The 24,876-nt window shown below is 37.9% G+C and overlaps 1 protein-coding gene across 1 annotated transcript; it reads left to right on the forward strand.

Moving 5' to 3' along the window:
* Nucleotides 1-4,428: 4,428 nt before the first annotated feature.
* nid1 (nidogen 1) lies at nucleotides 4,429-23,909 on the forward strand. The gene is made up of 20 exons (XM_005795225.3): nucleotides 4,429-4,734; nucleotides 9,137-9,439; nucleotides 10,993-11,219; nucleotides 11,299-11,567; nucleotides 12,401-12,541; nucleotides 12,621-12,872; nucleotides 13,533-13,733; nucleotides 13,804-14,037; nucleotides 14,139-14,276; nucleotides 15,123-15,251; nucleotides 16,215-16,358; nucleotides 16,917-17,036; nucleotides 17,707-17,931; nucleotides 18,589-18,758; nucleotides 19,138-19,264; nucleotides 19,337-19,508; nucleotides 21,000-21,157; nucleotides 21,238-21,361; nucleotides 21,772-21,884; nucleotides 23,402-23,909. Exons 1-20 carry the CDS (start codon nucleotides 4,531-4,533, stop codon nucleotides 23,524-23,526), a joined length of 3,576 nt encoding a protein of 1,191 aa, XP_005795282.1. The 5' UTR covers nucleotides 4,429-4,530; the 3' UTR covers nucleotides 23,527-23,909.
* The last annotated feature ends 967 nt before the right edge of the window (nucleotides 23,910-24,876 follow it).

Below are 24,876 nucleotides of genomic sequence, written 5' to 3' on the forward strand. Positions count from 1 at the left end.
ACCTATTGGCTAGGTTTTAGATTTAAACCAGTGTATGCAGTATTTAGAAATGAATGCACACACTTTTTGGGTTTTATTGTGTTTTCCACAGTCGGGCTCTGGCCCTTTAAATCACCCACATCGTCACTTCTGCAAAAAATAATCCAGTTTCCATTTAAGGGCACATCAGACAACAGCCTGCTGGTTCCCAGGCAACACAGTGACGATCACTGATGACATCACCATATATATTTTAACATATAAGCGTTATGAATGTTACCAGTTTTGAGCTGCCTAAAGGTGTGTTGTTGCTGTTTATTCTTGGCTGCACTGGTGGATACCACTCAGCTTTCACCACTTACAAACAAGAATGAGGTGAATAAGTTTGAAAATATTGTTTCTGCTCCACAAAGGCTCGAAATTATGGACTCAGGCTAAAATATACAAATATACACAGAAAAATTTGGATAAATTGTTGTTGGCAAGGTGCAGAGAAACTACACTCTGTTGTACGCCTGTAGATTTAATTTCTCTTCTTGGCAGAATTAGTGGAAAACAAGCAAAGGGAAGAGCTTGAAGATTGATTTATGTATGCTTATTTATTTTTTGTTCATTCTGATTTGTTGTCTTTTCATCTGGTTGTTTTGTTTCTTGTAAAGGGTCTGAAATTATTCTATTTATGTTATTTAAAATGGAAGGACAGACCTGGTTCTACATAAACGCCTAAACATTTTAAATATAAGTGAGGGTGACATTATTCCAAAATATTAACACTAGTCACCTTTGTCACATAGTATATAGCATCTTTATCTATAGTATGCTGTATTATAGATAGTCTGCATCTTTTTCATTACGCACATTTTTGCAAAAGTGATCTGATATTCCTATTCCTAACAACTACGCAGTATTTTCTGTTATGGTCTTGTACAGTATATTATTATTATTACTATCAATATTGTTTTTAATGTATTGCACACTGGGAACTTTTTGTGTGAAATTTTATATCTGTTACTGTTGTTACACTTAAACGCCCATGGTTCTATCCTATTCTATTCTATTTTATACTTCAATATTTAGATGTTAAGCTGAGGGCAGGTTGAAGAAGTTTGAGGTAGTTTTCATTTAATTAAATATATATAGAGATGTATGGAGCTATATTTCTATTATTTCTGTTTTAGAGAAAATACTTGATATAAGGAAGCCTGTGCACCCAATTCTTCTCGTTAAAAACGTTAAAATTGTTGGTTGTATAAGAAATACTTGTTTCAAAGTGTCATTAAAAAACTATAATTAGTATTATATTCACGATTGCTTATGAATCTCTGATTTATCTCGTCTGCTGTAGAAAATGTTTTCTTTTGCCCTGACTTGTCAGAAACTACCAGAGTTGATTCCCAGTGCGAACACAAGGTGGCGCAATCGGACTTTACTAAAACAGTGATGAAAGCTTAACTGCTTTTGAAATTTTGAAAGCTTAACTGCTTTCAAAATTGGCTTTGTGGCATTTTACAGTTTAGTTTATTGTAATTTACAGTTATTGAACTTAGCAGAAAATAAAAACGTTCTTTAAGCTGCTTTTTTCCAAACTTAAAGAAAAAAAAGTACAAAAATAAATAATAAAATTCCTGTTTTTATGGCTAAGTAACAAACATTTGATTTGGCTTTACTCATTATTAAGCTCCAAATCTTCCTAAGGAAATCTTACAATTCATATAGTTTTATGTTTAAAATATCAATAATTTTTTAAAACAAGAATAAAGCTGCTATCCAATCTGTGGCATGTTATTTTTAAATAATTAACCTCAGATAACTGGACTAATCATACAACACAATTCCAGCTTAATTAAAGCTTAATTATCACTAAATGCTGACTTGTTCCAGGTATTTTTCAAGTAAAAAAAAAAACATCTTAATTTGTCTAGAAAAGCTTCCATTCATTTTAAAATGAGACATTTAAATTGCTTTTCTAAGTTTTTGAACCACCTTTTTTGCATTGAAAAAAGATACAAACAAAATGAAACTTCACTGAATGTTAGTGGGCATAATGGTTACCACGGATACCAAATGCCATAACAATAGGTCCAAACGATTCTCAATTAGACGGGCCAAAGTGCTGGATGGATGACTGATCATCTGTTAGTGGGTCAGAGACTCTTCCAGACCAAAACCTGTCCTCATTATCCCAGCTGGGGCTGACTGTGACAGCCGCTGCAGCACAACCCAAGTCATTACTGGATGCCGCTTTGCTTTGCTTTGCTGCTGTTAACATAACATTTCAGCAAACTACACTAAACTTGGAGCTCTTTTTGTGGTTATTGGTCCATGTTATGACGGTCTGCTGGCCTGAGTCCAGCGTTGTCCCTCCGGACACGGCCCACTCTGTGGCCCCCGGCTGTATAATAACAGTATCATCGTCCAAATAAACCGACTCTGAGTTATGGCAACACTGCATGGAAGGTTTAAGATTTCCTTTAAATGAAAGGATGAGAAGATGAACTCTTCTCCTCTCAGGGTTTTATCATCAACAAAGAATTCTAAGCAGTTTAACTGTAAGCCAAAGCACATAAAAAACCAGGAAATCATACATCTGTGTGCAGAGTAACATATTTTCAGTGTTTACTTTTGTGATTTTTGACTATTCTGGCATTCAGTGGACAAAAATCCAAGCTAGAATATTAAATAAGACCAATAAAAAAGGGATTTTTACTTCACAGCTTCTGCAACTAACACTTTGGTCGGGGCTTTTTTTTTTTTTGAGGAATTACTGAACCTTTAAACAACTTGTGATAACCCAGTGATGATGTTACGGATTTGTAAGGTTCCTAAAATAATGAACTATGTCATTTTTTCTTTTGCCCGAAACATTTTTTGGAAAGAAAGAGGTTGTGATTTTTTGCCAAAATCATTTTGGCAAAAATTTTTTATATGTTACTTCTTTGTTTGACATCATGGAAAAAAAGGCAAAGAAAGTCAGGTAAAATGTTAAAACTTGATTATTGTTTTGTATCATTTACAAATACTAAGAATAAAATGTTCAACAATTAAATAAAAAAATTGTCCAGCAGTTATATTGTTTAGTATATGCAGTAATGCATATTTTGGTATAAATTCAATACCAAGTAATGAGAGGGCCAATATTTCAGATACCAATATCAATATTGATACGTTTTAATATTTAAGTTTGATACATCATTAAATGTCTGACCTTTAGGTGCTTTTGTGGTTTTTCCTTTGAATTATTTTTGTTAAAACCTGAGTCAGAATTTGGATAAAGTCTAGCCTGCCACAGCTTTTTATGTGGCCCTTCAGACGCCAAATTACATAGATCTGACCCGCCGGTTTTCCGCGATTCAGAGATCGCAAATATTCTCCCAAACAGATCAACAGATCCCTACTCCCTCTAATGCAGTGGTTCTCAAATTTTTTTCAGTGATGTACCCCCTTAAAAAAATATTTTTAGTCAAGTACCCCCTGACACGGGCAAAACATTTTTGGAATTAAAAAGAGGTACAGTGCTGTAAAATCACTGTCTGATTTATTAAAGCCAAACAACTTATATCAGTGAACCTGACAAATACATCCATATTGCAAACATTGCATGGTTAAACAAAAAAGAAAAACAGAAGACGGTGACCACCAGGAAGGTATAAAACCAGTCAAACCGTTTTATTTTAAAGGATATTGAAACTAAATACTGAATATAAAATTCAGTGCATGAACACACATTTATATTTTATCGAACTTTTTACAAAATAATTTTTCCCAAGACTTATTATGAGGAGCCTACTGATTTTTTAAAGATATTTTGAAAAGCTTCACGTACCCCCTGCAGTACCTCCACGTACCCCCAGGGGTACGCGTACCCCCATTTGAGAACCTCTGCTCTAATGCATGGCTTCAGTTATACTAACTCCCACCAGTAGTTGGCGCTATTTCTTACTTTTACGATACAGCTGCCGCAGGCTTTCTTAATCACATTTACTGTCATAGATATGCGTAAATATTGGTAAATTTCTTGCAAATATTTCTAAATTAGCGTCATAAAACTGTGATTTTGATTGCAATAAATAAATAAATGCAAAACAATCGCAAAATCCTAGAGGAACTGATCAATGTGAAAAGATGATCAATAATGCAAAGACAACTATTAATTAATATTTTAAAGTTTAATGAGTGTTATCAATAGATTCTGACACAACCGGCTCTTGAGAACATTTAAGATAAAACCGGATTTAGAACATCCGTTTCTTCTGAATATCACACTGCGTGGGATGAATCGGTGAAAACCGTGACCTTACACTTACATTAAAACAAATAACTTCTCTGTGAAGTCCAAATTCAGTAAGATGCGTCTGGAAATATCAACGTAGCTCCAAATGAAGCTTGTTATAGGAGATCTTGAACAGACAACTAAACCAAAGCTGTTCTCTGAGTCTGACGCGCTCCGCAGCTCTCCGCCCACTCCTTAGGACTCCACTTCGTGACCCAACAATTCATTAGTCCTCCTTAAAACACAGGAGTGGCCGCTCTGCTGCTTCAGAAACTGGAACGATGAGTTGGGTAAAGCCAGGATGGCTCCTTTGGGCGAGTTTTGTCGGATTTATGGCATCGGTGCAGAGCGTAAGACGAGAAGAGTTTTTCGCCTTCGGTCCCAACGCAGGAGATCAGCCACTCAACTCAGGGAATGACCAGACCCACCGCCTCTCACTCAGCAAGCCCTTGTTTTTTTATGATGGCACTTTCGACAGCATTTTTGTAAGTAAACCAGTAATTCATCACGCTAAAACATATTCAAACCGGAGGTTAGAAGTCAACATAGGCTGGCAGTCTTTCTCTTGTTTTGCGTAATTGCGCATAATCCAAACAGGAACGCGGCCAGAAGTCACATCCATTAGCAATTCCTGGAAGTTCAACATTCTTTTTCCGGTGATTTGTTCTTTTTCTGTCGACCGTAAACATTTAGGATCAATTTACTTTTCATTGCGCTTTCTCTGACTGGTGGAATCCGCTTCTCTTGAGCTTATCATGTTACTGTTTACATAAGGGGCAAGAATCACAGTTTGTTATCCAACCCCCCAAAAAGATCCAGTGATCAGTTCACGTTGCATAAAACATTGGTATGTCAAAAATGTGTTCTTAAACTGATTCTAATCAAAACTTTCCTTTAATTGAACTTTTTTTTCTCCAGTTACTTGTAAAAGGAAATGAGCCATTTGGTCGAACAAGCAGCCCCTCTGAATCTGATGTGTAAAACATATGTTTTAATTGTGCTGCGCAGCGAGGCGCCAAAACGGACAAAAGCATGCAAAATGTAATTTCCAAGGCATTACAGCTGAAACCAGATGTTTAGATACAGCTTATATACAGAGGCACATGTCATTTTTTTCTTATTCTGATATTTAATCTTTTGCTAAATGACCAAAAATAAAAGTATTTTTTAATTTCTCTTAGACATCTTTCAAAGTCAGAAGTTTACAGACATGTTCTAGCTACTTGGTATAATTACCTTTTAAACTGCATGACCTGAATCTCATGTTTACAGATCCTTCTTCCAGAAACAGAGGTTAGGGTTTGGTGGTAACTACTTAGAAAGTTATGACTGTAACTAATTTTCCGATATGCTTTGAGTTATTGTTTTTTAAAAAGATCAATTTGTGCTAAATTTGACAGGTTGCCCATCGACAACTTCATAAAGCCCATCGTCATACCTCTCACAACTTTCCTTGAAGTTTGTTCCTTCAAACTTCTAGTTAGTTTGAAGGAACAACCTTGAAGTTGATTAGTTTTCATTTCATCTAGTCACAGAATACATCTCCAAACACCAGGTTTTTGACCCTAAGAGCATTTGCAGACTAATCTTGCTTTTTATTTTGGTTTTGGAGAACTGGATTGTTCCTTGCTGAGTGCCATTTCAGTACATGTTGACACAGGACTAGTCGTAATTCTAACTTTAAATAAATATGTACAGCTAAAAATCTGTGATTGGGATATTCCACATTGCTTTCCTTGTTGAAACAATCCCTCAGTTTCTTATACTCCCCAAAAATGACTTAGTAAAGGATTAATGCTGCTCCAGATATTGGTATCGATAATATATGTGATCACACATCTCATTATTTAATTGTATTATTGTTCAAGAAGTTGCAAAAATCTAAATGTTTGTTTTGAAAATTGATGTGCAACAACTTAACATCCTGTTTTTGTGTAAATTAAAGTATGTTTTGGATGCCCGATTCAAGCAAATTAAAGCTGCAAAAACTGTAGATTAACCATTATCATACTATTAGTTACTTGCAATTGTAATATAACTTTCTCCTGTTAATATCATTTGAACATATAGATTTTATCTTAATGTCCTTTTATCAAACGTTGACCATAATAACTTGAGTATTTGTGTGAATTAGGTTTCCTCCAGAAAACTTGCTGACCCTGGTGGTTGGGTGTTAGAGCAGTCATTCATCCAGTGGCCTGCCATGTTTTTAACTAGAGTTAAAAAATGATTAAAGTTGATGGAACATTTGAAAATATCTCTTGATAATTATGTGTTATTGAAAGATTGGAAGATTAACACCTGAACACCAACTATAAAGTCTTAAAAAACACAAACATATAAAAAAATAAAATAAAATAAAACAAGCAGTGCTTAGCCTGGTAGGGGCACAAGTAAAGCCTGATGACCCGCCAGGCTTAATATGCACTGGGGAAACCCTGAACTGCTGTATCTATTATAGACATTTATTTTTGTTCCTTTAATTTTCTTACCATTGCCATTTAGAGGTTTTTACTATAATTTTCATATTTAGCAGTGTAGCTAACCTTAATTAAACATGCACAATCATAGAGCTGTGGTTTACGCATTAGCTTGAAGTTGATTTATTTTTTGTTTTTAGGATGACTCCCGGCTGCATTGCTCACCGCAGCCTTGCCTCCCAGCTGCAGCTCTGTTTTTCATTTATGACACAGTCTGCTCTGAACTGTCTGCGCCCTGTGGGAGTTAACTGTTTCCCAGCGGTTTTAGTGCAGACATGGTTAAACAAAATTGTCTTTCGTAATCAGGTTGGGGGGGTTTATCATCTCCTTATGAGTGTAATTAGCATTTTATCCAGGTTTAACATATGTTGACAGTTATCTATAAAGATCTCTCTTTTTATTTTGCTCTCTGCTCCACATCTGTGAGATGACGATCGCTGATTGTTTTCCCAGTTTGTCAGGAAGTTTCTGTAATGACGATTAGTGTCCAATCTTTATGCTCTCTGAGGCTGTTCTTCAGGAGACAGGAAACAGCACAGCCTTTCCAAAGAAGAGTTTTCTTGTTCTCTTTTTGTCAGGAAGGATGTTTTTGACATAATCCTACTGTTTTTAAGCCTTCACATGTGCTCCCATTAAACCAGCAAGCGTGTAAACACTATGTTACGTTGTGTAAACTTTGTTTGTTCATTCTACTAATGACTCAGAAAGATAGCTCTTTTGAATCATTAAAATATTGCACTGTGGCTCTTACAAAGCCAAAATGCAACACAAAATTGTAGTTTTATGGGATTTTCCGTAAGTTCTTAAGCAAAATCTGCTTTTAATGTCTACAACAGGCTTTTAAAAGTCACTACCATCAAACTATGCTCTCCATCTTTCTTCATTTCCCATATTTTTAAAAACGGCTCATCTCATTCTGTAGAATTGCTTTTTTCTTTTAAAATCTGACAATATAATTACATTTAATTTAATCGTGTTAGCTTTCAGAATAAAACATTTCATGTTGTACATATTTAAAAGAGAGATTTTTAGGGGGCCTCTAGGCAAGTTTTATTTTGTAGTAGTGGGGCCAAATATGGCTTTTTGGATGGAAAACAACTATGGTCTAATGAGTTTGGAAAATGTTTAAGACTAATTTATTTGATTGTAACAAAACACATTAATTAACATTTTTGTAAATGCACCAGAATTAGCCAAAAGGCTATTTTACATCTCTTGTCCCTGGATAATGAGTGTTTGTTTTTAGCAAGATAAATTAACGTTTATGCAAACAAGGTTAAAAAGACTTGTAACACTTTATTTAACTGGTTGTGAATAAGACTGTCATGACACCGTCATAAACATGACATAACACCTGTCATGAACATGAGTAAGTCTTCATGAATATTTCTGACTGTTGTCATAAAGTGTAATTCGGTAAATCATGACACTTTTAATACAAAGTTGACATTATTCGAAATGTCTTTGTTATGACAACTTGATATTAACCAAGACATCCTGATCTGACATAAATTTGCTATAAAAAAGTATTACTTATTAAACTTTAGCTTTAATAACATAAAGCTACATAATTTTTAAAGTTTAATCAGTAATACTTTTATAACAAATTTATAAATCATTTATCATGATTTCTTGGTTAATGACAAGTTGTCATAACGAAAACATTTTGAATAATGTCAACATTGTATTAAAAGTGTCATGATTTATGACACATAAATGACACTTTATGACAACAATCATAAATACTCATGAAGACTTACTCATGACAGGTGTTATGTCATGTTTATGACAATGTCATAACAGTCTTATTCACAACCCATCAAATAAAGTGTTACCAAAAGACTTGACTACACAAATACAATCAAAACAAACAAATACAAAACAAGGAAACTATAACACCAAATATTATAACAAAAACCATAACATTGACCAACATATATGGTATGTATAGATCATTTTGATGATGGTACTCCACAAAATGTAATGTTTGTTACTGGTTTCTTAAATTAGCAACAGAATGATGCTTTTATGACTTTTTATTGTTGTATTTTGTATTATGTAAAGCACTTTAAACTGCCTTGTTGAATAAATGTGCTGTACAAATAAACTTGATTGATTGATATAATAAACAATTAAAACCAAATTAATCCTTCACCTACATGGCAATACACAATTGGCTACATGGTGGGATTAGGATAGGGTTCTTATTATTCAAAATGCTAACAGATCTAATGTGTTAAGAACCGTTTTTAAATTTTTTAAAGTAATTATAAATGGTAAGAGCTCAAAAATATATAAAAAAAAAGAGCTCAAATATAAAATTTGTCTATTTCTGTGGTGTCAAGAGGAGGCTGTCACTCATATTTTTCTTCATATCCAAGCCGTCATTTTGTTCCTTTAATTTCAGATCAACACCAACGGTTTTGTCGCCACGGCAGAACCAACAAGCGAGTCGACATACCTCGGTAAAATGCCTCCCAAATTTGGCATGATCGCAGCTCTGCAGGGGGATCTGGACACAAGCGATGGCTTGGGGAGAGTTTTCTTCCGTCAGGACTCCAGTCCGGATGTTCTGCGTCGGGCGGCTGAGCACATCAACAGGGCCTTCCCGGACGACGATGAGGTCAGTCCTACAGCTGCCGTGGTGATCACCTGGCTGGATGTCGCCGCTCATGAACCCCAAACCAGAGGAGATGGCATCGAGAAGAAGGTGAGCGTCAAGCGGTTCTGCAGTTTATCTGTGGTGGAGCTAGCTTAGCCGTGTGCTAAGCTGGTGATGATGTTTCATCACCAGCTAGTCTTAAACCCACAACTAGTAAACAAACAAACAACTAGTCTTAAAAACAACAAATCAAAAAACACAATTAAAATGAATATTAATTATTTGCACTTTTGTTTAATCCAAATTAAGTCAGCAGCTCCATCAGGCCCCAAGGGCTTCAGGGGCCCCATAAATGCTAATATTTTAACACGGACCACAGATAAATAAATGTAATATTTATTTACTGAGATGGTCAATGCTGCTAAATTTGATTTAATGGTTTCAGCATACATAAATTAAAATATTTTAAATTGTTTAATCTTTATATGTAAGATTTTAAGGAGCTGGCAAGTTTACTTTGTAAAAGTTCAAAGAACAATATTTATAGTTAAATTGTTTTGTTACCATATCAACAATCTGATGCTGTGAGTTTAATCTTTGAGTTTGAGCTGTTTGTTCACAAATACAAACTAGTAAACTGCAATTATAGCTTATTGCTTTTTAGATTGGCCAATTAAACTACTTCCCCTCTCCCAGATTTCAGAAAATCTAACACAGAAGCTGTTAGAGTTGCTGATGTTTTCAGCAGCAAGGGGGGCCCCTAAGTCAAATTCTGCTCAAGGCCTCATACAGCCTTGGACCGGCCCTGTACGAGTTAAATCCGCTGCACTACACAGAGATGTGCAACAAACGGGAGATTTAATTTAATGTTGCTAATGTGGCTTTAGTAGCTCTTCCATTTGTGTCTGTTGAGTTTTTAACAAGGGGACACAGAAACTGTTTTAGTTGGTAAAGTTTATGGGGCTAGTTTCTCAGATCTCCGCCCAGCTAACTTAAAAAAAAAAGCGTTTTTTTATTTATTATTATTTTCCTAAAAACATAAACAAGAAAGGCTTAGCCTGGCGGTGGGGCTTGTAAAGCATGGCGGGCCGCCAGGCCTATAATATACTGAGGGAAACCCTAGGGTAAAATTTAAAACCTCAATAGAATCCACACCTCCAAGCCTGGCCATTACCTTTCTGTGCAATCATGCTAAAAAAAAATCTAACTTCCAGTACAGTTTGGGTTTTCTCCCCTAGACTTTGATAGTAGATTTTTACTGGGCCAGTCAGTAAACAGAAGGAGGACAAGTTGTGATTTTCTGCGCTGTTTTAGAATTGCAGTTTGCCTGTATTTTTAGTAATGGCAGCAGAGGAACTGAACAGAGCCATTCAGTCCATGTTGGCTATGCCTTCAAATATTGAATTAACATTAGCAGCCATCTTGTTTGGATATTCTCTTTTAGTGGTGCAGGATGGTTGTTTGAAAGGCCTCCAATTTCCGGTAAGCTTCTTACCATTATATTGGCACATTGCCAAAAGTTAGCAATTGGGTAAAATAAAAACTCAAATGAGTCTACGTTTCCAGGTAGCAATCCTTTCTCAATCGTCAAGGGTCTATTTTTTACTAGACTTTGGTGGAGCGAAACATTAACACTCTTTCTTGCATTTTCTTTTGCTTAGAGAAACACCTTCCAGCTGGTTCTTGCCTCCCTGGAGACTGCCTCATATGCGATTCTCCTCTACGCCAGGGATGGAGTTCAGTTTTTATCCACACCAATAGGAGACAATGATGTGATCATGCATTCTGGCTTCAGCCAAGGTTTGGTCCGAGGATTCCTGTTTTCCAGCCAGGGACAATATTACCGCAACAGCATGGATAACGAGACTTCTGTCAGGGAATTGGCGGAGTAAGAATCTGTCCCAACAAATCACTATTTCACTGCCATGTTCATCTTGCAGACTCACTTATATCATCCACTCTCACAGGAAGACAAACTCTGGCATGCGTGGTGTATGGGTTTATGAGATCGGAACGTCTCCCCATTTTTCCAATGTTGCTCCTGGGGAAGTCACCGATCTGCCGCCGGAGGCCCCGCTGCCGGTTTTGGAGCACGAAGGACAGCAGAGATATGCTAACATTGATCCAGATGCTGAACAGATTGACGTCCTTGAAATCCTTCCTCTGCCATACCAGCCACATCAGCCACAGAACCCCGAAGTAGTTGTGGTCGATGACCCAGAGATAAATGTAGATGGTGGGTCTGCGCAGAAAAACAGAATTTTATTCTCATTTTGTCACATTACAACTACATAACTTCATATTTATGTGCTTTACCTATGGAGTTAACTGGCATTTTAATAAATGCCTCTGAAGGGCTAAAAATGTTTCTGGTTTCCGTGTCCTCCCTATTTTTTGTTGCGGCCATCCGAGCCAGGCCGTAACACAGAGCTCGAAAATAAATCCAAGAGAAAGTTTGAAACGATTAATCGCGATTAATCCATTGTTGAAATAATTGTCAACTAATTTAGTGTTTGAATAAACTTAAGTACAGACTCTGAAACATCCCATTCAGAGCACAACTATACTAGAAATACTTATATTTTGCATTTAAGATATTAAAAACCCTTCTTTTTGTGTAAATATGTTATTCTCAGAACTTCTAAAGTGGCATCGTTTCACCTTTACCTTATTCAAATTCTGTATGATGGTGTCAGAGTGGTGTGCCATAACAGGCCTGAGATTAAATTACTGATTCACTCATTTATTTGTTTGCAACTCTGCCTATCATTTAGAATACTCAAGTAATAACCATCTGAATACATTTGCACACAAACTTTAATCCGATTTATATTTCTGTAATTGAAGCACATATTGTAATTTTCCTTCCAATTCACAATAATGTTCTACTTTAATTTATATTAAAAAAACATTCCAATAAAATAGTGTTAAGTGTTTATTTGTCTATTAAAACAGCAGAATCTCAAATATACACCTCTGTGGGACACCTTTTCTAATGAAAAAAATTTTGATTAAACTATTAGTATTTATCTGGGAAATCTTAACTTTGTCTTTATTCTTCATTCTCAGTGTTTTCGTACAACCTTGGGACATGTGCCAACAGCAGAAATAAATGCTCCCAGTTTGCAGACTGCAGAGATTATACCAGTGGATTCTGCTGTCACTGCAGACACGGCTACTATGGAAATGGACTGCAGTGTGTGGCAGAGGGTACGCTTTTACTTCTGAAATTATAAAACATAATAACAGTGAGAACATTCTAGCAATAAACAATTAGTTTTTTTTACAGGAAAGCCACAAAGGATGAATGGTAAAGTCAATGGGAGGGTTTTTGTGGGCAACTCTCAGTCTCCAGTGGAGTTCAGCAGCAAGGACCTCCACTCGTACGTGGTGGTGAACGACGGCCGATCCTATGTTGCCATCAGCGACATTCCTGATGCTCTGGGGCCGTCGTTGATGCCATTGTCGGCCATCAGTGGTGTGATCGGCTGGGCATTTGCTCTTGAGCAGCCTGGATTTAAGAACGGCTTCGGCCTTATTGGTGAGCAGTGATGTCAGTTCTGACATTGTGTTACTCTGAGACTCCTTTTTTCAACGTGTTGCTATGTTCAATCTATTAATCAGATTAAAGCTGCAGTATGTATGTTGAAACTGTCACTGTGTCATAAGAGTACAGGATGAGTCAGATCAACTGTGAAGCTCCTCTACCTTCTCCCAGTGGTAGAAGGTAGAGTGCTAACTGAATGGTTCAGTGCTAACTAGAACCATTCAGAGCCAGGAGGCGGATCTTAGTGCTGTCAATCACAGCTATCATCTAGCATAGCCTGTTCAACTCATAAATGGTTTTTCTGTAACATTAAGTTGTTTCTCTGCCATTAGCACATTTAGCAAGAACTACATGAGATTGATTGACAGCGCTAAGACTCTCCTCCTGGCTCAGATTGGTTGTTTTTGGTGGGGAGTGGTGCATTTCTTCAGTAGCACAGGGAGGAGATGGAGGAGATTGATCTTTTCACACCTAATCTGTTACATTTTCAAGGAGTAATCAAGTTACTTTTTCAGGGTAACTATGAACGAGAATTTAATGCTATGAAACTAGGAGAAGGATGAACATTTGCGATTGCGTTGTAGCTTTACTGACTGACCAGCTGGATTACAATGTTTCCATGGTCAGGGTCTTAAATTTCACTGTTTTCTGTAGGGGGAGAGTTCACCCGACAGGCTGAAATGACCTTTCTACCTGGGAACGAGAAGCTAACCATCAGGCAGGAGTTTAAAGGGACGGACGAACAGGACCACCTGGTGGTGACCACCACCCTGAACGGCCAGATCCCTGAGGTTCCTCCAGGCACTTCCATCCAGTCTGAACCTTACACAGAAATCTACCAGTACAGCAGCAACCGTAAGACACAGAGTCTGACCCTTCAGGGTGTCTTTAATGTATATACTTATCAGGGTATTTTACGTTTCAGTGATCACCTCATCCTCCACTCAGAACTACAAGCTGATTTTCCCCGAAGGAACCAGTGAATACAGGAGGTTTCAGTGGCGTCAGACCATTTCCTTCCAGGGCTGCCAGCATGGTGAGGTTTCAAGGGACATGAAGCCTACGCAGCTGCTAAGCGTGGATCAGGTCTTCGCTCTGTATGACGCTCCAAACCAGCTCCTCCGTTTGGCCATGAGCAACAAGATTGGAGATGTCAATGGTAAGGGCATGAAGCGTCTGCATAAAAGAGACTTCCGCAAAAGGTTTAGTTTTGTTTTTGCTCTTTTCCAATAAAATTGGCTTACAAATTGTAATTTTCAGGGGGGGAACCAGAAGAGAACCCATGTTTTACTGGGAGACACGGCTGTGATACCAATGCCATTTGCCGACCCAGTCAAGGAAATGAGTTCACGTGCCAGTGTGCCTCAGGATTTAATGGTGATGGGCGTACATGTTATGGTGAGACTGGTCTTAATGAAATACAGTATATCAGCATAATCTCTGCAATTCTTTTTGATGTGTTTTTTATGCATTATATCTACACAAAGTAGAATATACATCTAAAAGGGAAGGAAAATGATAAATGGTTTTCCTCTTTTACTGTTGCTCCCCTCAATCAGGTCCAGTTGCTAAAATTTCCTCCTTTTGTCTTTTATTTTCTTGTCTCTTGTTTCTTGTACCACTGTGTTAACATTTTCATTGTTAACAATCTGCAATTTACAGTAATCAAATAGCTATTTTACCACATTTTAAAGGAAGGAAAATAAATCTAAGGTCATTTTTTTCAGATTCAAACAGAAACTTCAGAATAAAATACATAATAAAACTGTAAACAGAATCTAATAACTCTCTTAAATTTCATAATCATAACGTGACAAAATATAGAAAAAGTTAATGTGATGGTTTTCTAAGCCACTATGAATCACACACTTCTCATATCTTTTCCAGACCCACTATTAAGATAACTCAAACTTCCCTCCGGTGGGACGGGACAATTGTGCCACTTAACAGGGGCTATCCAGTGTGTTGAATCCCCTTTGACATGTCCAGTGTGGTCATGATTTCCTCCATACAACCAAAAGTCTTCTACATGAAAGAGCAAACAGGAAGAACACACAGTAGAGAGAGGAAGGAAGTTTTTCAGACAGATGCTATCTTGGGAAAATTACCAAATCTCATCAAGCTTTTCTCTTTGATCATGCAACATCTGACAGGAAAACAGACGGGTTTCATAAATGCAGATTTCAGAAGTCAAAATTTCTTGGGAATAATTAGGAAGTGATAAGAGCCTGTTGTCTTTGCCAGACATCGATGAGTGCAGAGAAAATCCTCAGATCTGTGGACCTAACTCAATCTGCAACAATCAGCCTGGGACTTTTCGCTGCGAGTGTGATGAAGGGTATCAGTTCGGTATTGATGGACGGACATGCATTGGTGAGTGACCTAATCTCTTTACTTTAAAAAAAATACCATAAACATCACTAAGTGTTTGTTTCAGATATAAACATGAAGTAAAGTAGTCTGGCAGCAGCATTTTGAATAGCTTAAAAGATGATTTACTATGTGGTAAATTCAATAGGATCTTGTAATTATCTAAATATGATAGCAAGAATGCTACAATAATTTTCTCTGACTTGGTAGAGGAGAGGATATGACACAATTTATAAATGTTCCCTAAATGAAATGAATCGAAATCAAAGCCAAAGGAGGGCTAAGGCTATTTTTAATTCTGGATTTTGTTCTTCAGGAGAAGAAAGCAAGAACTTTGGGTGGAGCTATAATCATTGTCTCAGTCGTAATGAGAAATAATTACTGAAAAGATACCCATCAGTTGTGACTAAGGCGTAGACTAGGATGAACTATTTAGCTCAAGGCTGAATGTCATCAGCATTAAAGTGACAGGAAGTATAAAAATTTTTTTATTTAAAAGCCAGCTAATGTAAGAAATGTAGAAGGAAAAAAAAAACTGACCAAATGTTCTGGAGCTCAGCTTGGGTTGCTAGGTGATAGGCAGAATTCTGCAGGGGTTGCTAGGTAACAGGCTGGGCTTTGCTGGGGTTGCTAGGTGATTGACAGAATTCTGCTGGCATTGCTAGGTAACGGGCAGGGATTTGCTGGGGTTGCTAGGCGATGGGCAGAATTCTGCTGGGGTTGCTAGGTAAGGGGCTGGGCTTTGCTGGGGTTGCTAGGTGATTGACAGAATTCTGCTGGGGTTGCTAGGCGAGGGGCAATGTCTTCTGATTTGTGACGTTTTAGTTTTTTTCTAAGCACTTGTGCTGTTTCTTAAGAACCAAATGAAAGTACAAAGACTTGCAGCACGTTGAGCTGAATCTCCTCAACAGGTTTTTGAAGTTAATATCATTCGTAAGCTCTTTTTTTATTTCTTTCCTTCCACAGAGGTTGATCAACCAGTGAACCACTGTGAGGAAGGAACACATAACTGTGACATCCCCGAGCGAGCTCAGTGCAACTACAATGGAGGTTCCTCTTACATCTGCACCTGCCTCCCAGGCTTCGCAGGAGATGGGAGATCGTGCCGGGGTAGGAGAGAGGAGAGAGTGTTAGCTTTTTGGAAGTAGTTAAATTACTGGGAACGTTGTGCGTCTACGATCCAAATTTCTAAACACCTTTAATTTGCAGGAAATTGAAACTATAAAGTGGTGTAAGACAGAATTGTAATTTATTTGAAAATTTTATATTAGATTCAGTTGAATTGGAGATATGCTAAGTTAAAAACCTCATATATTTCTAAGAAGCTTTGGCAACTATAAATATGGGAGAAAAACCTTTGACTTTCTTTGCAGAATAGTGACCTCGCTGTGACGTTTGTGTATAGATAAGCCTAAAACCTTGTTACACCCAGACAACACATTTTCCAATGAAGGTCTTCTCTATTTCACATGTGAAACGGTAAAATATTATGTCAATATAACAAAACAATAGGACCTCATATTGTGCTGCATGCAGTTCAGAACCACTGGAAAGCCCACAGAGTTGGGTTGAACTGAGTTAAACTGTCAAAAACCATCATTTTGAAGTTTGCTCTATGAGTTATGCTGCTCCTTTTTCCTCACTCACCCTCTCGTCTTTTTCCTGAAGACATAGACGAGTGCCAGCAGAGCAGGTGCCATCAGAACGCACTGTGCACAAACACACAGGGTTCATTTATCTGCCAGTGCAGGCCAGGTTACAGCGGAGACGGTTTCTACTGCTCCTCAGGTGAGTCTATGATTTATACCAGAAGTGTCCAAACTTTTTACTACATTCACCAAGTTGAGAGCACTCATGAGCCATAGTTTATTTCCATTTTTAAGCAAAAAAAAAGCTAAATAATGTTATTGGGAATTCTTTTCTTTTTTTCCTGCTCAGCAACAAATTGAAATTACAATTCAAAAGGTCTGAAAAAATGTCTCAAAGTTGTACATTTTCCTAACTTGTTGGTCAAGAAATAAATTTTTGTTTATTCCAAGCAACAAAAATGAGAAGTGTCCTTGAAAACCCTTACCTGTGTTTAGCCCATTTTAATTACTGGTTTTGAGTGAAAAGTCACTGGAGATTTGTGGCCTTACCTACGATAGCAATAAAATGAAAACACAAAAGAAGACATGCCTAAAAAAACAAAAAAACCCATTTGTTTTGTACTTAGAATTTATTATTTAAGATGCAAATTTGCTGTTAAAAATCAGCTCTATTTGCCATTGCTATACTGAGTCACCCCTAGTTTATATCTGTTCTATATTTATTCAGGTGAAAGAGTTAAAAGGTTTCATCTACTCTGTTCTTGGTAATAGTTTTATTGAGGTTATTTTATACTTCTGGCAGAGAGGGGAGTTTTTCAGAAGTGCTCTGTTGCTACTTGGAGGTCTGATTTCTTTTATTCTTTATTCAGAGCGGACCAAAACCCAATGCGAGGACATCAGAGAACGCCTTCTAGGCCAGACCAGCTTCAATCCACGTGGACCTCGACCTGTCGGACAGTTCATCCCTGAGTGCGATGAAAATGGTGATTATCAGCCAGTTCAGTGCTTTGGTAGCACTGGGCAGTGCTGGTGTGTGGATCGAAATGGACAAGAGATCCCTGGGACTCGCACAGACGATGGCAGCCAACCTTACTGTAAGTAAATTGCTGCTCCCAAAACAGCTACGAAGGGTGCATTCACACCAACTCTGTTCACTGCGCTTTAATCGAACCCTGGTCCGTTTGCCTAGAAGGTCTTGTTCGGACCAAAAATGCTAACTTTGGTCTGTCTAAAAACCTAGGTCTTAGTTTGATTAAAGTAAACCTGGGTGTGGTTCAAATGCATATCTGAATGCCAAGCGGACTGGAGATCGCTCCGAAAACAGGAAGTAGACTAACGCGCAGGGCATTCTGGGTAAATACAACCAAAACAAATGCGTGAGTCCAGCACTAGAGGGAGAAATGGTTCGTTGTTTTTTACCAAAGACAAAAGAGAAATCCTAAAATCTGACACTACTCCATTTCTGTTTACATTTTGTGAAGAAAGAAGTTGCGCTGGTCTTCTTCTGAAGTTTTCATGTTGTTTCCTTCAGTAGTTCTTGGTGCAGCGCCACCACAGGCAATTGGGGGAACAGGTTTTTCAATTGGTGTGGTTCGTTTGACTCAGTCCAGGTTGAAAGCGAACCACAGTATCTGAAAATGTAACAAATTTGCAACTTTGGTCCCCAATCGAACTGAATCTTCCAGACCATCAGCCTTAGAGTTTGATTAAGGTCCATTGATTTAACTCCTAATTTTTTTTTACTTCGTCAGGTCTCCCTCATGGCACTGTGGCTCCACCTGTTGGACCCCGACCTCGACCCGATGTGGTTTTGCCCCCAGGGACACACCTCCTGTTTGCCCAGAGCGGCAGAATAGATCACATCCCTTTGGAAGCTTACAATATGAAAAAGCAAGATGCCAAGGCTGTCCTCCATCTTCCTGTAAGTTTCTTCTATAAAACATTCCCTCGTAAGTCTAAGATCCAGTTCTAAACAGTCAAAATGTCAAAACGTGTCCAACAGAACAGGAATTATTTCTTGCTACAGCCACTGAATCTTGGGTCAAAGACTTTGCTCTCTTTCTGTCAGACTCCCATCTGCTCCTTGTATTTAGGACTTACATTTTTATTGGAGTCACATGGCGGCCTCCGCTCTAATGACTAACATCAGTTTGAGATGTTTTCAACCAGCTGGTCTGAAGTTTGGCTCAGTGGCCCACACTGGATTTTTTACTGAAATTGTTTGTGTCTAGACGCACATCTGCTCCCCGACTCTCAGAACAAACGCTCTTAAAAAATGTTGTTTGTTGACCCATCCGCAGGGGAAGGCAATCATTGGAGTGGCCTACGACTGCATGGAGAAAATGGTTTACTGGACAGAAATTTCATCTCCTTCGATTAGCAAGGCTAGTATAGATGGAGGAGAACCCACTGCTGTCATCACATCAGGTATTTCTGCTTCCTTATACTTTAACACATTAAGAGACTACTTTGAAATAAAGTGAACTTGTATTCTTGCAGATTTGAGCAGCCCTGAAGGGATTGCCGTTGACCACATGGGTCGAACGATGTTCTGGACCGACTCCGTGGCCGATCGCATTGAGGTGGCGTCTCTGGACGGGACTCAGCGTCGAGTCCTCATAGATACAGATCTCGTAAACCCCCGAGCTATCGTCACTGACCCCATCAACGGGTGTGTAATTCTTAAAATAAAAAGCTTAATATCTTCCAGATATTTTGCTAAAAATTACAAGCTAAACACCAGCCTCTTGGATATGCTAAAAAAAAAATAACATTACATTTTTAACTAATATAAAAGTAAATTTACCCCACCGTTTTCACATAATTTAGGACAGTGAAATTTTTAACCAACAGTTTTATCTAAAAAAAACTCATTTCAAACGGTGCACAAAACAAAACCCCACATAAAAAATAAGATACCATAGCAGTCTCTTATTTTTGTTGAAGACCAATTTAAGGCAGAGCTTAAGGTCTAAAAATAAGAGGCTTTTATAAAGTTCCACTAAATCGCTAAATGAGAGTTAGTGATGTTTCAGAAACATGTTTAAAATCTAGTTAATTTGCTCAAAATAAGCCTGACTACTCCAAACACTGTGGAAACATGATAATCTCCAAGAACTACAAAGGACTTTGACTCCGAGTTTGAGACTCCAACTAAAATTTAACTTTAGTTGCAAAAATAAAAAAACTTCAAAATCTACTTGGACATTTGCTTTAAAAAGCCTCAACTTTATTGAATTAGGTATCTCCCAAGTTTTATGATTTGCTGGTGGAACATTGTTAAGTTGTGAGTAAGTTAGTCTGAGATCCAAGTTTTGCCTTCAGAGGTAAACAGAAGACTCAGTTTCATCAATTTTCACCTTTTCTTGTTTTTTAAAGTCATTATTGTCACAAACAAGCCAGCAAAACATCAGGAGCAAATTTTATCACAGGAAAATGTAAATCAATTTGACTACAAATAGGCGACACTTTGCAGATTCTTTTAAAACAAATGTCTCAGAATATGAATATTACTGTTTTTGTACCTATTTCCGAGCTAATGGCTTGGAGTTATATAAACCAGAAATGGGTAGATTACCCAAAAATTGTACTCAAGCGAGAGTAGCACTAAGAAATTACTCAAGAGTAAAAAAGTATTTGGTAAAAATGTTACTCAAGTACTGAGTAACTAATCGGAACATAAATCATGTAATATTTTAAAATTACATCATCAGATGGAAAAGATATAAAGAAAGTCGCGTGGAAATGTTGGTATTTTAAGGAACAAAATGAAAAACATTACTTTAAATAACATAATTTTAAAAAAACCAAAATCAGGGAAAATAAACATTTTTCCTAATTAGTTTATGAAATTTTAACAAAACTGCAGCTCTGTGTCTGGTGAATTTTTAGTTAAAACAAGCTTGTCTTCATTCAGTGAAGTTTCTCACAGTGGGTAGAGTAATAAAATCACTCGGGTAAGAGTAAAAACCTACAGCGTATAGTAAAAATACTCTTAAAAGTAATTTTTTTCCAAGATTTTACTCAAGTAAATGTAACCAATTACTATCCAACTCTGGTATAAATTAATCAACTTTCTGTTTATTGCTGAGTAAAAATTCAATCTATCAGTTTTATTGGATTTAATTGGAAATATTGTGTACGGTTCATCTCCTGACAACAGGAATTTGTACTGGGCTGATTGGAATCGTGAAGCTCCGAAGATCGAAACCTCCTACATGGACGGATCCAACAGGAGACTGCTGGTTCAGAGCGAGCTGGGCCTGCCGAACGCCTTGACGTACGACTCTCAGAGCTCCCTGCTGTGCTGGGCGGACGCAGGTAGGCTTCAGGCGGATGACTAACCTTCACTTTGATGTATGCTCTGGGATGAGTCCTGTGCTTCACCCTCTTGCCTGCAGGCACACATAAAATGGAGTGCATGAATCCTGGCCGGGCTCAGCGCAGCACGGTTCTGGAAGGACTCCAGTACCCGTTTGGAATTACAACCTTTGGGAAGAACCTCTACTACACTGATTGGCAAAGGTTTGGAGTTTGTTTCTTCATGTTTTCCCAAGCTCAGATTATGTTTAGCTGAATTTATGTTGCAGCTAAGAAAGCGGGAGTTGGGGGATAAGTTGCTTCGAGCGAGGGGTTTGGAGGAATTCGAAAAAGTGACAGCTGCTTGCAATTTCTCAGCTCAGGCATCTGCCAGTGACCTACCAGGGGCCTCTCTGTGATCTCTGCAGGACCTTACACAAGAAGGTTGAGAGGTGTTTGTGGGGGGAGGCGAGCACTTCAGACAGTTTGCAACAAACTGCGGCTCTGAAGCCCAACCAAACTCTTACTCATCCTTGACAGACTTTACACACTAAACAGGAGACGCTGGGAAGATCCCACAGGCAGAGACCTTCCCACATTGCTGAAATCTCTCATGCTGATTGTGTTTACAACAGGGATGCGGTCGTTGAAGTGGACCAATATGCTGGAAAGGAGTCGGATGAGTTCCAGCCACAGAAACGGACCAACATCTACGGGATCGCCACGGCCTACGCCCAGTGTCTTCCAGGTAGTACACCGGTTTAAAAAGTGTAACATTTTTCCAATGGATGTGACAAATGATCGCTTTTATATTCTTCAAAATGTTGCAAACTGCATGTTTTTGACACTTTGTCACATTGAGACTCATGTTTTTATGTACGGGTGCACCGATTTATCAGCCAGCCAATTTATCGTTGCCAATTTCCTTGGTGATCAGCTGATTTTTACATGTGAAATCGATCTTATATACCTCGGGAAAGGTCTAAAAATCAACTATTGTCCTCTTCTGGTCTCCCATGAGAAAAGTTTGACTGACAAACCGGCACACCAAGTCATGTCTGCAAGTTTACAGTTAACAATAATTACCCCACTGTTGCCAACTCAGCAACTTTCTTGCTATATTGAGCAACATTTCAGACAAAAAAAAATTGGAATCGGACAAAATCAGAATAGGCAGGTTAGGCTTTTTAAAATATCGGTAATCAGTGAATGGCCAGATTAGGAGTGCAATTGATTACACTCCTAATCTTATGTGACAGACCACGACGGAAGCTGCATTTTCATTACAAAAGTGTGCAAAATTTTGTCAATATTCCACTTACATCGAAAAAACAATTTCACAATTGCAGTGTTTCCATTAAATAAGGAAAGGAATTAAAATCACGTAAATAAGTTTGTTCATTTGATAAATCATTACAAACAACAAAACATGCAGCGCCATCATCTCCCAACTACTTCCTGTCGTCCTCGTCCTCGTCTTCTTCTTCTTCTCGTGGTTTGCGTCTGTGGCAACATCTGGTGGTGGATCATGTGACTTGTGTGATGCAAAATAAATGTTTCTATTGCAAATTTCTATGCAGTCAAAAAAAAACACATTCTATTGGCAATATTTTTTATAGAAAAACAACAGTTTTTATGGAGCAGATTTATTTTCGTAATGTCACATTATATCGTCAATGGAAACGCAGCTAAAGCAGAACCCAATTGTGAAGTGGAAGAAAAATATAGATTTTTTTTCCCATTTATTTGACAATAAAAATCAGATCTGGACGTGCATTTCTGTTAAACCCCCATTACTTTGATGCCTCTTTGTAAAATCAGTGGCCTAATTAGTTAATTGAGTTAATCAGTAGCTATGTTTCCATTACAAATGTGCACAAAACCTTTGGTAATGTCGAAGGTGAGGTTGCAATTAGAAAACAAACTGTAAGACGTTGTAACTGGTGGGAAATATAGCTAGCATGCATAACGAGCTTAAAGTAACAGCAGGAATTGTTACTGCAGGAATTGCAGCTCGATGTTTTTTATTTGGAGGAATGAGTCATGGTAAAGCAAAGCACCAGACTTCATCCTCCCCTCTAGATAAAGGCTGGACCAAACCGAGGGAATGTGTAGTGAAGGGAGTGGGCCCCCAACATCTGGAGCTTGCTATGTGTTTCCCTTGGATGTGTTTCATATATAAAAAGAGGCTGTTTCCTGCTACTCCGTGCTGTTCAGACTTCTTATTTAAATAAGTGTCCTCAAAAGTTTGCTCTCCTTCAACAGGTCAAAACTACTGTTCTGTGAACAACGGCGGCTGCACTCACCTCTGTTTAGCGACGCCGAGGGGCCGCTCCTGCAAGTGTCCCGACAGCGGAGCGAGCGTGGGCTGCGTGGAGAGAGAGTACTGAAATCCTCAGAGAGTCGACCGTTCTCAGATGACCACTCGGTGTTGCGAAATCTTTTGAAAAAATTGGAGCAAAAGTCAACTTTTTTACATTTCTATTCACTAAAATCTCGTCCATAATAAGTTCTGTACATAAAATTACACTGTCATGTTTAATTATTTCCTGAGTGCACATAAACTGAGAATAAAGCTCAAGGGATCCATAATTTAATGTGAAGTTTATTGGAGCAGCATCTGGTGTCAGTGGTGTTACACTGTGTCATGTCCGACTAAAAGCTTATTAGCTTTTATGGTCTCAATGTTGACTTGATTGGATAAACATCTCTGTAAAGCTGGTAGAATTACGTTACATACCGGCCAGCTAATAAATAAATGTTTTTCTACCACTCTGAGGCTCTTGCTTTTTTATCATAAGCAAAGCAACGCTGCCATCATGTGTCCGGTGATTGAATTGAAATACTAAAGCATTTTTGCAGTTCTATGGGGATTTGGAGAACTATATGCCATAAATAATTTTTTTTTGTAAATAAAATTGCAGGATGGCGCTATAAGTATTCAATTCCAACCTTACTGTAATCACTACACATGTTTAATAGGTCATTTTGTGTGAATTGGGGACCTTCGCGCCTGCCCTTTATTTTTGAAAATCATTGTTCAACATATCAAATCTCACAACAGACTAATTTAACTTTACTTCTATTATTTCATTTTATTCATTCATTAATTTTATTATTTCAAAAGGGAAGGCTGTGGTTTTCCACATCTGATGAGGCCGTACTAAAAACAGTAACTTTATAATTTGTGTTGGCTACGGTATACTTTAAATACCTGGAATGCGACACATGTTTGGCAGCTAAAATTTCAAACCGGGCTGCCAAGTTATTGCCAAACAACTCAATTTAAACGGCAAATGACATGAATCATGGGTAATTGTTCATGGGTAACAAAAATCACCTTTTGTGTAATTTCTTTTGATAGCATGTTAAACATCGCAGAGAGTACCAAACTGTCCTTTCCTTAATAAATATTATTTAGATTTGCCTAAGAAAATTTCGGACAGCTTCTCTCTTTTAAAACATCGAAAACGCCATCTCAACGCGACTGATTGGATAATGTACAGAAGTTCTTTGAACGCACCACAGCTCACTGGGCCAACTGCCAGTCCTTTCATTGATTGGGACACGGTTTGTGTGACGTCCAATCGGAAGCAAGAACGGATCCATATCACGAGAAGGATTATAATTGTTTTAGCGCTCCCTCAGACTTGTCTGCAAGGAAACGAGCTCCATTTGTTTAAGCAACGTAATCTAAACGAATTATATTCTCGATTTTCTGTTCCGAACACCTTAGTATT

The sequence above is a fragment of the Xiphophorus maculatus genome, chromosome 22 (assembly GCF_002775205.1).
Source record: "Xiphophorus maculatus strain JP 163 A chromosome 22, X_maculatus-5.0-male, whole genome shotgun sequence".
NCBI lineage: Eukaryota > Metazoa > Chordata > Actinopteri > Cyprinodontiformes > Poeciliidae > Xiphophorus > Xiphophorus maculatus.